Genomic DNA, 12,932 nt, shown 5'->3' with positions numbered 1-12,932 from the left:
TTTTTAATTAATCTGGCTAGTGGTCTATTTTGTTGATCTTTTCAAAAAATCTACTTCTGGATTTATTAATGCTTTGAAGGATTTTTTGTGTGTGTCTATCTCCTTCAGTTCTGCTCTGATCTTAGTTATTTCTTGTCTTCTGCTAGCTTTTGAATTTTTTTGATCTTGCTCCTCTAGCTATTTCAATTTTGATGATAGAACATCGATTTTAGATCTTTCCTTGCTTCTCGTGTGGGCATTTATTCCTATAAATTTTCCTCTAGACACTGCTTTAAATGTGTCCCAGAGATTTTGGTACGTTGTGTCTTTGTTCTCGTTGGTTTTGAAGAACATCTTTATTTCTTCCTTCAGTTCATTGTTTATCCAGTCAACATTCAAGAGCCAGTTGTTCAGTTTCCATGAAGTTGTGTGGTTCTGAGTTAGTTTCTTAATCCTGAGTTCTAATTTGATTGCACTGTGGTCTGAGAGACTGTTTGTTATGATTTCTGTTCTTTTGCATTTGCTGAGGAGTGATTTACTTCCAATTTTGTGGTCAATTTTAGAATAGGTGCGATGTGGTGCTGAGAAGAATGTATATTTCGTGAATTTGGGTTGGAGAGTTCTGTAGATGTCTATTAGGTTTGCTTGGTCCAGATCTGAGTTCAAGTCCTGGATATTCTTGTTAATTTTCTGTCTTCTTGATCTGTCTAATATTGACAGTGGAGTGTTAAAGTCTCCCACTATTATTGTGTGGGAGTCTAAGTCTCTTTGTAGATCATTAAGAACTTACTTTATATCTAGGTTCTCCTGTATTCGGTGTGTATATATTTAGGATTGTTAGCTCTTCCTGTTGCATTGATCCTTTTACCATTTTGTAATGTCCTTTTTCGTTTCTTTTGATCTTTGTTCATTTAAAGTCCATTTTATCAGAGACTAGGGTCGCAACTCCTGCTTTTTTTTTGCTCACCATTTGCTTGGTAAATCTTCCTCCCTCCCTTTATTTTGAGTCTTTGTGTGTCCTTGCATGTGACATGGGTTTCCTGGATACAGCACACTCATGGGTTTTGATTTTTTCTCCAATTTGCCAGTCTGTGTCTTTTGATTGTGGCATTTAGCCCATTTATATTTGAGGTTAATATTGTTATGTGTGAATTTGATCCTGCCATTTTGATGCTAGCTGGTTGTTTTGTCCATTAGTTGACACAGTTTCTTTACTGTGTCAATGCTCTTTACCATTTGGTACGTTTTTGGAGTGGCTGGTACTGGTTGTTCCTTTCTATGTTTAGTGCTTCTTTCAGGAGCTCTTGTAAGGTAGGCCTGGTAATGACAAAATCTCTCAGCAATTGTTTTTCCATAAAGGATTTTATTTCTTCTTTGCTTATGAAGCTTAGTTTGGCTGGATATGAAATTCTAGATTGAAAGTTCTTTTCAAGGATGTTGAATATTGGTCCCCACTCTCTTCTGGCTTATAGGGTTTCTGCTGAGAGATCCGCTGTGAGTCTGATGGGCTTCCCTTTGTGGGTAACCCGACCTTTCTCTCTGGCTGCCCTTAGCATTTTTTCCTTCATTTCAATCCTGGTGAATCTGACGATTATGTGCCCATGGGGTTGCTCTTCTTGAGGAATATCTTGTGGTGGTCTCTGTATTTCCTGGACTTGAATATTGGCCTCCCTTGCTAGGTTGGGGAAGTTCTCCTGGATAATAACCCAAAGAGTGTTTTCCAGCTTGGATTCATTCTCTCTGTTACATTCAGGTACACCTATCAAACATAGATTAGGTCTTTTCACACAATCCCATATTTCTTTTCTTTCTTTTTTTTTTTTTTGAGACGGAGTTTCGCTCTTCCTACCCAGGCTGGAGTGCAATGGCGCGATCTCGGCTCACCGCAACCTCCGCCTCCTGGGTTCAGGCAATTCTCCTGCCTCAGCCTCCTGAGTAGCTGGGAATACAGGCATGCGCCACCATGCCCAGCTAATTTTTGTATTTTTAGTAGAGACGGGGTTTCACCATGTTGACCAGGATGGTCTCGAGCTCTTGACCTTGTGATCCACCCGCCTCGGCCTCCCAAAGTGCTGGGATTACAGGCGTGAGCCACCGCGCCCGGCCAACACAATCCCATATTTCTTGGAGACTTTGTTCATTTCTTTTCACTCTTTTTTCTCTAATCTTGCCTTCTCATTTTATTTCATTGAGTTGATCTTCAGTCTCTGATATCCTTTCTTCTGCTTGGTTGATTCGGCTATTGAAACTTGTGTATGCTTCCAGAAGTTCTCGTGTTGTGTTTTTCATCTCTATCAATTCATTTATATTCTTCTCTAAGCCATTTCTTCTCGTTAGCATTTTGTCAAACCTTTTGTCAAGGTTCTTAGTTTCTTTTCATTGGGTTAGAACATGTTCTTTTAGCTCAGAGAAGTTTGTTATTACCCACTTTATGAAGTTTTGTTTCTGTCACTTCATCAAACTCATTCTCTATCCAGCCTTGTTCCCTTGTGGGCGAGGAGTTGTGATCTGCTGGAGGAGGAAAGACATTCTGGTTTTGGGTGTTTTCATCCTTTATGCACTAGTTTCTTCCCATCTTAGTGGATTTATCTACCTGTGGTCTTTGTAGTTGGTGACTTTTGGATGGGATCTCTGAACGGACTCCTTTTTGTTGATGCTGAAGTTATTTCTTTTTGTTTTTTAGTTTTCCTTCTAACAGTCAGGCCCCTCTGCTGTAGGACTACTGGCGGTCCACTCCAGACCCTGCTTGCCTGGGTATGACTTGCGGCGGCTTCAGAACAGTAAGGGTTGCTGCCAGTTTCTTCTTCTGTTATCTTTGTCCCAGAAGGATACCCACCACATGTCAGCCTGAGCTTTCCTTTATGAGATGTTTCTTTGGATATATGGGGGTTGGGGAGCCGCTTGAGGAGGCAGTCTGTCCCTTATAGGAGCTCAAGTGCTGAGCTGCGAGCTCCGTTGTTCTGTTCAGAGCTGCTGGGCAGGTACGTTTAAGCCTGCTGCAGCAGAATTCATAACTGCCATTTTTTCCCAGATCCTCTCTCCTGGGAAGGTGGGGCTTTATTTATAAGTTCCTGACATGATGCTGCATTTTTTCAGAGATGCCCTGCCCAGTGAGGAGGTAGCCTAGTCACAGTCTGCCAGCAGAGGTATTGCTGAGCTGCCGTGGGCTCTGCCCAGCTGTTGTGTGAACTTCCTTGCGGTTTTGTTTATAGAGGTATAGTTAGAACTGTCTTGGTAATGGTGGTCTGCCTCAGTAATGGCAGACTGTCTCTGCAATGGTGGACTGTCTTGGTAATTGCAGATTGGCTCTGTAATGACGGACTACCTTGGTAATGGTGAACTGCCTCAGTGATGACGGACTGTCTCGGTAATGGCAACTGCCTCACTAATGGTGAACTGCCTCGGTAGTGGTGGACTGCCTCGATAATGGCAGACACCCTTCCCCCGACAGAGCTGGACCGTCCTGGTTCCAGCTGTGCTTGCTGTGAAACTCTCAATCCAGAGCATTTCAGATTGCTGGTCTTTGTAGGGGTGGGACCAGCCGAGCCTGATCACCTGGCTCCCTGTTTTAGCCCCCTTTTTTTTCAGTTGAGTGGGCGACTCTCTCACCCAGGCGTTCCAGGTGTCAGTTGAAACGGCCGCTCAGATTTGTGTCGGTTTTTGTGTGGAGACCCACAGCTTCGGCTGAAACGGCTTCGCTGGAGACTCATGGTGCTTTTCCGCCTCGGAATCTCCTGGTCTATGGGCAATAAAAACTCATTTGGAAATGGGGTGATCACTCACCCTCTGCGTTCTTGCTGGGAGTTGCACTCCAGAGCTGTTCCTATTTGGCCATCTTCTGGTTTCTGGTTTTTTTTTTTTTTTTTTTTTTTTTTTTCCAATTTATTTATTTTACTGCATTTTAGGTTTTGGGGTACATGTGAAGAACATGCAAGATTGTTGCATAGGTACACATGTGGCAGTGTGATTTGCTGCCTTCCTCCCCATCACCTACATCTGGCATCTCTCCCCTTGCTATCTCTCCCCAACTCCCCACCCCCCACCGTCCCTCCCCTATGTCCCCTCAACTGACCCAACTGTGTAGTGCTCCCCTCCCTGTGTCCATGTGTTCTCATTGTTCAACATCCACCAGTGAGTGAGAACATGCAGTGTTTGATCTTCTGCTCTTCTGTCAGTTTGCTGAGAATGATGGTTTCTTAATCCCTGATGAATTTCAGTTAACTAGGAGTTGGTTGTTGAATGTGACTTTGGAATGATGGAATTTTTGTTGAGTGTGTGTGTAAACTGTTTGCATGTCAACTAAATATTGGATTTGACCCTGTAATTTATTCATTCATTTAGTTACTATTTACTGAGGGATTACAATTTGCTAGAGCCTGCATTAGCTACTATGAGGGACACAGTGGTGAATCTTGTCAAGAAGTCAGTCTTCAAGGAGTTTATAGTCATGAAGGAATCTAAGACACGCCTAATTTGCTGCAGTAGGAATGCTAACAGCTCTTTTTATTGAATACTTGCTATGTACCAGGCATTGAGATCAATACTTCCTGTGCAGTAATTCAATTATTCTTTATATAACCCTTCAGTATATGTGTTCTAATTATTCCCATTTGGGGGATGATGGATTTGAAGCTCATAGAATGTTATGTGACTTGATGAAGGTAATTCAGCCAGATAGAAGGGGAGCCGCACCTCAGCCCTGACCCCTCTGACCTCCTACCCTTGGGCTCTCTGCCTGTGTACAGGTCAGCAGGAGGTAGGCACGGGTCTCAGGACCGAGAAGATGCTGGAACTCCCAGGAAGATGTGCTTGCTTTCCATTAGAGCAGCTAGGGGAGACATTATGGAAGAGGGAGCATTTGAACTGAGGCCAAAAATTGGGGGATATCAGGGTGTCAGGTTGTCAGAGGGAAGATAATTACCAATGCATAAAGGTAAAAAAGAATGGGGGTAGAACAAGGAGTGATGAGGAATGAATTTTGGTAGAAAAATGGCATAAATCAAGTTGCAGGGCCTGACATGGCTCAAAGCTGGGCCTTAGTCCCAGCAAGTGCTGCCTTATTTCCAATCTCCCCTTCACTCTGTGGCCCTGCCCGAAGCTTCCCGGATTTACTGTCCACTCTCCACGGGGAACACTGAACACCAGTGTTTTTCACATCGAGTCCGTGGAATATGTCAGAGGTTCTGCTCAGATTCTCAGCCTCTTGGTGAACTCTTCTGAAATCTGTAGGCTCCTGTCTCTGTCTTTCGCCCTTCTGCCGGACAGTAGCCTTGTAGTTCTTCTTAGATCTCTGATGCTTGCATGGATTTTAAGACTACTTTGTCTGTGTTTTCTAGCTGTTCTCAGTGGCTGAGCTGGTCTGAGTAGCCTAGCATGTTATGAGGAGTAGAATCTTCTGAGGTTCGTTTCGTGCCTATTCAGCCTGAGCTGCTTGTGGGACGTCAGGTGGACCTTTGCTGCTTGCATGCAATGCTTGAACAGGGTCCTGTTGGGCACCTCTGTTTTCTGTAAAGTGCAGAGAGGACCCTACTTTTTATTTTTTTTTTTTGACACAGAGTCTTGCTTTGTTTCCAGACTGGAGTGCAGTGGTGCGATCTCAGCTCACTGCAACTTCTGCCTCCCGGGCTCAAGCAATTCCCCTGCCTCAGCCTCCCAAGTAGCTGGGACTACAGGTATGCATCACTATGTCCAGCTAATTTTTTTAAAAAAATATATTTTATTAGAGACAGGGTTTCACCATGTGGGCCAGGATGATCTTGGTCTCCTGACTTTGTGATCCGCCTGCCTTGGCCTCCCAAAGTGCTGGGATTACAGGCGTGAGCCACCACGCCCAGCCGAGAGGACCCTACTCTTAAGTGCTTGATCACTGTCCTCAGACATGTATTCCATAGGCACTACCAACAGAAACAGATCAGTTTGTCATTTTTCTTATTATAGACGCACAATGTCTGGTTCCTTCATGTGCTATTTTGAGCATAAGGTGTAATGAACTTTTCAAGTAGACTGTTTTTTAACTTAAGAAAATTTAGCTTTTGGAGATTTGAAGCCTTTAAATAGAAAATTGCTTAATTCTTCCTTACCCACTTGAACGTTGTTTGGCATTGTGAACGTTGAATTACTTAAGGGAACATACCTTAGCAAATGATGCTTAAGAGAAGTGTTCTCTCTTTTTTTAAAATTATGAACTATTTCTATTATGCTTGACTAATTATATATTTTTGCAAAGAGATATTAGGCATAGGGCCTTGGGTCTAAGTGACTGAGAATTTTGAAATACACATTTTGTGTCAATTAAAAGTAAATACTCTTCATCTTATCGCAAGAAGCTTTAGTTTCTTAATGAGAGGTGACTTAGTTGGGTTTGTTTGAGATGAGCCGCCGTTGAAATTTTCTTTCCCAGCAACTGTGTGAAAGTGAAAAGGATTCTCGGCTTGGGATCGAAAGCACCGGGTGTGTTTCAGACCTGCCACCCAGGTACCCATCCATCCATCCAGTCAAGTCTACTAAACATCTGTTCACGTGTAGTGCTATGCCTAGGATCAGTTATTGCCAGTATGACTGTGGGCAGCTTTTTCATTGCTGCTCTTTTAAATAGGGGCAAGTTTCATTATCCTCAGCAAAGTAACACAGGAGCAGAAAACCAAAGACTGCATGTTCTTCCTTCTAAGTGGGAGCTCAACAGTGAGAACACATGGACACAGGGAGGATAACAACACACTCTGGGGCCTGTCAGGAGGTGGAGTGAGGGGAGACAGAGCATTAGGAAAAATAGTTAACACATGCTGGCCTTAATGCCTAGGTGATGAGTTGACAGGTGCAGCAAACCACCACGGCACTCAAGTTCACCTGTGCAGCAAACCTGCACACCCTGCACATGTGCCCCGGAACTTAAAAAAAAGAATAAATGAAATGGGGGCAAGTTTAGAAACTGTAAAGTGTCAGCCGGGTGTGGTGGCTCACGCCTGTAATCCCAGCACTTTGGGAGGCTGAGGTGGGCGGATCACAATGTCAGGAGTTCAGGACCAGCCTGGCTAACATGGTGAAACCCCGTCTCTACTAAAAATACAAAAATTTGCCGGACGCAGTGGCGAGCACCTGTAATACCAGCTACTCGGGAGGCTGAGGCAGGAGAATCGCTTGAACCCAGAAGGCGGAGGTTACAGTGAGCCGAGTTTGTGTCACTGCACTCCAGCCTGGGCAAAAGGTCGAAACTCTGTCTAAAAAAAAAAAAAAAAAAGAAACTGTAAAGTGTCATACCGATGTGAGCTGACATCTTACCACCCTCATTTTCTACCATTTGCTCTTTTGTCTGCTGTTCCCCGTATCTTACGCCCCAATCATTATTAACATTAGTTCTTGCACTGATTGCTTCTGGTGGTTTGTTCTTGTGGCCTGGTTGATGCTGGCACTCTGTGATACTTGCCATACTCATAGGCAGACTTCTGACTTCTCCTATAGGCCAGCTGGGTTCTGTTAGGAACTGCAGGCACTTGAAAATAACTTCTTACGAGTTGATGTCTTTACATTCTTGAAAATATATAAAGCTGTAGTCAAATAACTCATTCCTTCAGCCAGGTCTTCTCTTCCGTCAACTGGGAATTGGAGGGTGACTGAGGGCTGGATCACGCAGTTGCCTTGGAGACCAGTGCAGACTTTGGCATCTTCTGTTGAGTGGTAGGGCCAGGGTGTGAGCCCCCTTTCCTCAGGCAGCTCTGCCCGCTGTCTGGGGAGTTGACTTAGGTAAAGGAGTGAAGGCAACAGGGGAGAAGAGCCAGGAGGGAGACGGCAGTGACTCAGTGGGTGCTGGCCACGAGGGCCGTCCTGGGTGTACTCTTGAGAGCTAGCAGGATTTCCTTTTGGGTTGGACATGTGTTATGAGATGCAGAGAGGACTTAAAGATGAGTTGTGGGTTAGATGGATCAGTTGATAGATAATGCTAACTAATAAGAAAAAAAAAAACAGATGGCCGTGTGTGCTCCTTGGAGGCTTAAGTAGGGTCTTGTGGCAGAGAGTGGCGGCTGCCTGAAGCTGAGCTAAGAGGTGGCATTTTGACTAAGGTCAAGCAGCAAGAGACAGCTGGCTGCACTAAGGTAGAGGGACTCATTCCAGCCTGAGGAGCAGCTCAGCAGAGGCTCAGGGGAGAGATGGGCTCTGTGTGGTTCATGCGCAGAGGGAAGACTGGGGCCTCGGCTGTCACATCCAGGTGGTGAGGAGCTGTCCTTTTTAAGGAGTGATACACTCTCAACATTTACTCATAGCGGATGTGAATGTGTGCTTACGGAGCACACATCAGGCGGTTGTAACTGATATAAGATAGAACGTCAGGACAGAAACTGGCATGCTCCTTACTATCACAGTTTTTGAACAAAATCCCTTACATTCAAAGAAAAAAAAAACCAGCTTGGGCAACATGGTGAAACCCCATCTCTACAAAAAATACAAAAATTAGCCATGTGTAGTTGCATGCCTGTAGTCTGTAGTCCCAGGTATTAGGGAGGCTAAGGTGGGAGGATCACTGGAGCCTGGAAGGCAAAGATTGCAGTGGGCAGAGATTGCACCACTGCAGCCTGGGCGACAGAGCAACACCCATCAAAACAACAGCAACACCACCAACAAAAACCTCCAAAACCAAGCTGGCGTGTTACTTAGGAGTTTTGTTCTTATTTTGCAGATGGAATCAGTGTGAGTGGTTTTCCCCTGTCCAGTCCTTTTCGGCAGGTGGTTCGGCCCCGAGTGGAGGGCAAACCTGTGAACCCACCCGAGAGCAGCAAAGCAGGTGACTACAGCCACGTCAAGGTGAGTTGGCTTTGCAGGCGGCACTTGCTGTGCGACATCTGGGCTTCTTCACAGCCTTTTCTGAAGCACAGCTTCGAGCACTTTTCAGAAAGGAGAGGCTGTGTGTGTCTGAAAGCTGGATTCTCAGTAGTGTTTGTTCTTGGACAATGTTTTGGAAAGCAGTCACAGGGAAGCTTGAGTGCATTGTTTGGTGTTGCAAACTGTTATGTCCTTGGAACACGGAGATTCCATGGGCTGAATCCAGCAGTGCGGTGATTAAAGCAGCATCTCTCCTGCCGTTTCCCTACTCATTTGACAAGTTTATTTATTGCATTCTTATTCTCAGTTCGGATGTTTACCCTGTATATTTTTCTTGATCTTTTGGCAACTCTTCCCGGTTGTTGATTTGGAGGCACCAAGGAAGCCAAGACAAATATGCCGGTAACAAGTGAATGTCAGTGCAAAGCTGCGTGGCGCGGGGCTCGTGGGCCAGCACGAGCAGAGGTGGCTGCTGGCTCGGCGGAGAGGTCTACACGGGTGCTCCAAGTTTTTGGGTCTTCAGCGCATGGGAAGCGCTGGCTGTTTGAGCCGGCCCAGGGCCAGTGTGTAGAGCAGGAGGGCTGCAGGGCCTAAGAGTGGTGACCAGGCTGCCGGCAGCAACATCACTTTCAGGCATGCATGTGTTCAGGATCATCCTTTGGGATGTTGTTTACAGTCCTCATGCCAAAATTTAAGAGGGCAGTGACTGGTTAGGAACATCAGAATCGCTTGGCCAAGATGCTTGTGAGTCAGTGATACAGTGGATTTGAGGCACTGGGGCCGCTGTCTCTAAGCAGGAAGGGTGAGGAGCATGGGGTGTTGTCTGATGAGGTCATGGCAAGAGGGAATAAATAGGCCAGTTCCGGTGGATAGAGGTCATGTCAGTGGATCAAAGTTATGCGGAGCTGCTTTTCGGGGAAGAGTCCTCTCCCCTTCACGGCTCTGCAGTGAAGAAATGGGTTGTTGGTCGCAGGGACGGCCCCATTCCTGGAGAGCTTCTGTCCACATGGCGGCTTGGTTACTGTGTTGCTGGGCTCTTGTGTTAGCCAAGGGACTGATGTGGGAGAAGCTTCCAGCAGAGGCAGCAGAGGCCCCAGTGTGCATCTGCACGACACATGACATGCATGGAGCTACCAAATACAGGAGGGTGCTGTTGCGGTGGGCTTGAGGCAGGGAGGGCTGGGGAGGTGGCTTTCTCCGAGAGCCCCTCGGCGTTCACATCGCCTCCAGCCCCCTGCATCCGCATCCTCATCACCGGCTGACTCTGTGTTCAGGCCCCCCCGACCCCGGCATCGTTACGTTTGAGCTGCAGCTCAGGCCCCCAGTGTGTGGCTGCACTCTGTCTGCTGTGGAGAGCAGTGACACGTTTCTCTCTTCTCTCTGTCTACACACACGGTCTCCCCTTGGAGCTCTCAGAAAGGCTGCTGGAGACAGCAGTGGCTTCAGAGCGGGGAGCCTTGGTGGGAGAAGGCTTGGACCACACAGGGGCCCTCTACCTGCTCCTTTGCACTGGGCTGTTGTGTGGCTGGGGTACGGTGGATCGGTGGCCGGTCGCTGGTTGGGAGTGAGACAGTCGATGGTGGGCAAAGGCTCAGCAGAGTGAGAGAGCACCTCCTGAAGCCGCCAGCTTTACCTGCGCATGGGTCACGCGTTCCTCTTTCTTTGCTTGTCTCCTAATGTTTTTTGGAAAGCTGGACCTTTTAGATAAGGGATGGCAGCAAATTGGAGGCTGAGACCCCGCCCTCCCCCGGGGCTGCCTGTTACTGCTCTTCTTGTTTGTCCATTGGTTTGGAAACTTGCCTTGACTAATCTTTGTGGGGTCTGTTTTCCTCAGTGTGTGACGTCTCTGCTGGTTGATGATTTTCTCCTTCCTATTTTTACTGCCCACCTGGATTCCCAGGGTGTTCCCCCTGTGCCCCGGAGCTTTGTGGGTAGCCAGTGTCTGATGAGAGTTGTGCTGAAACACTTTAGTTCGGCAGGCCTTCCACTGTTCCCCCATGGCTCTGCGCATGCCTTGGGGATTGCTTTCAAACTTCAGGGCTGTTTTTTTGGTCTGAATTCACAAGGTCGCACATGGAGCTGGGGCCAGTGGCTCACGGGGCTTCCCTGGTTTGTCCTGAGTGGGTGGGTGCTTGTGCGTGTGCACAGCCGCCCAAGTTTCCAGCACTGTGGGACCAACAGGCTCATTTGCCTCCTGCATAGTCGCAGACCTATGACATGGAGACAGCAGGCTTTGCAGTGAAGAAGGAGTTTAATGATAGCAGGATGCCACACGAGGAGGTAGGAGGAGACCCTCAAATCCATCTCCCTGAGGAATTCTGGGCTGTGGTTTTTAAGGGGGTTGTGGAGGGTGAAGGTCATTGGTTGGGGTGAGGGGGATGAAATACCAGGATGTGGAAACTGCATTCTTTGGTGAATCAACTCTTCATGGGGTCCCTCGAACACCTGGCATAAGTGGGGTCCTTCAGGCCAGCTGACGTCGGTGATTACACTGGTATGCAGGACCTGAAAGAATATCTGAGAGGGAAAACATAACGTTTTGTAATGTTCAAGTGGCTGTCGATAGAGCTGTTAGGGGAACGGTGGTCTCGGAGTAGCGTCTGTGTGATTCTCGGGTAATTTAGGCACCAGCAATACTGAGAGCAGGTCTGGAGGCTGCCCTCACGATGAACGCTGAGCATGTTGCAGGCTATGCTTATTTTCCCTTCTCCCCTTCCCTTCTTCCCTGGTTAATTTTATGAAGTTTATGGGAACGGTTTCACTGGGGATAACTAGGGTCTCACCATGGCCTTCTGTGCTCTCTCATGCACTGGCTCTTCCTGTTGAATTTCTGGTGGGTCTGCTGTTTCATCGTTTGCCCCAGCTAGTTTGGTGGCTTTAGGCCAGCTGCAGCGTTACCTTTCCTGTTTCCTTCTGAAATTCACTATTTTTTTTTTTCTCTTTTAATTCGAGACAGGAGTCTTGCTCTGTCACCCAGGCTGGAGTGTAGTGGCACGATCTCAGCTCACTGCAACCTCCACCTCCCGGGTTCAAGTGCTTCTCTTATCTCAGCCTCCAGAGTAGCTGGGATTACAGGTGTGCGCCACCATGCCCGGCTAATTTTTGTATTTTTAGTAGAGACGGGATTTCACCATTGTTGACCAGGCTGGTCTCGAACTCCTGACCTCAAGTGACCTGCCCGCCTTGGCCTTTAAGTGCCGGGGTTACCAGAGTGAGCCACCATGCCCAGCTCGCCATGGCTTTGAATACACTAGCTTGCTCAATTGTGTGGGCCCATTCACCATCTGTGTCCCTTGTTACAGTAGGGGTTCACTGGCACAGGCAGGCCCAGGGAATTTTGGGGAGCAGGGTGTTTACACCTGTCTGTAAACTGTTTTGACACAGCTTCAGAGGGTGCATTTATTTGTATTATGCAGTAAGTCCAGTGGCGGGGTTGTGGAATCTTTTGTGGGAAAGGGGCCTGCCTGGTGTCCCCTTCTCCTGCTTCTCTTCATACTCAGACCCGCCACAGACTGTCCACTGCCAGCGGCACCGTCTCATCACGCAGCCTGTTCTCATCCTCAGACCCTAAACCCCCCCCGAGTTCACTTCAATCCTGTGCTGCTTCGTGTGCTGCTTCCTCCCTCCTTCCTTGTGCCATTCCATTTCTTCCCAGGTAGGACCTCCTCAGTGCCAAAGAGGATGTCCTCGTTTTGCCTGGCCACCGCTGTATCACTCCATCCATTTTGCAGTGGACCGGATGTGGTGTCTTCCCTTAGGTCCTTGTGCCCCTGCCCTCTGGCCTCGAGTGCAAGTCCGGTTTCTGGACAGGGCCCATATCCTAGCAGCGTGGACTGCAGAGGCCAGGCTCAGGCTTCCTTCTGACCTTCCCTTACTATGCCTCGTTGCTCAATTAAAGCGCAACATATATTGTGCTCCAGGTGTGGGTCAGTTACGGTGCCCTGCCGGTGGGACACAGTGATGGAATTCAGGAGCCTCCTTTTTAGGTGCCCTCGAGTTGGGGGCTGTCAAACAAGCCAGGAACTCAGTGCCCACTGAGTACAGTGTTGAGCAGCATGCCAGGTGATGGAGAAAGGACAGTGCATCATGGAGCTCTTGACTTCAGAGAACTCTTGGGCTGGTGGGCAATAGACAAGTAA

At 47.5% G+C, this 12,932-nt stretch overlaps 1 protein-coding gene across 4 annotated transcripts in view; it reads left to right on the top strand.

Annotated features, from left to right (window-relative positions):
• Positions 1-12,932, top strand: part of TRAPPC9 (trafficking protein particle complex 9) — a 701,893-nt gene that overhangs the window by 232,374 nt on the left and 456,587 nt on the right. For all 4 annotated transcript variants that reach the window (XM_032246659.1, XM_032246663.1, XM_032246652.1 and 1 more), the window contains one exon: positions 8,651-8,775. In XM_032246659.1, coding sequence (XP_032102550.1) covers positions 8,651-8,775 — 125 coding nt within the window. The remainder of the gene's footprint in view (positions 1-8,650; positions 8,776-12,932) is intronic.

Source organism: Sapajus apella, unplaced genomic scaffold (assembly GCF_009761245.1).
Source record: "Sapajus apella isolate SASKATOON/1434 unplaced genomic scaffold, GSC_monkey_1.0 scaffold3, whole genome shotgun sequence".
Classification (NCBI taxonomy): domain Eukaryota; kingdom Metazoa; phylum Chordata; class Mammalia; order Primates; family Cebidae; genus Sapajus; species Sapajus apella.
Note: the sequence above shows the minus strand (reverse complement) of the source record. Positions and strands in the feature narration are given on the sequence as shown.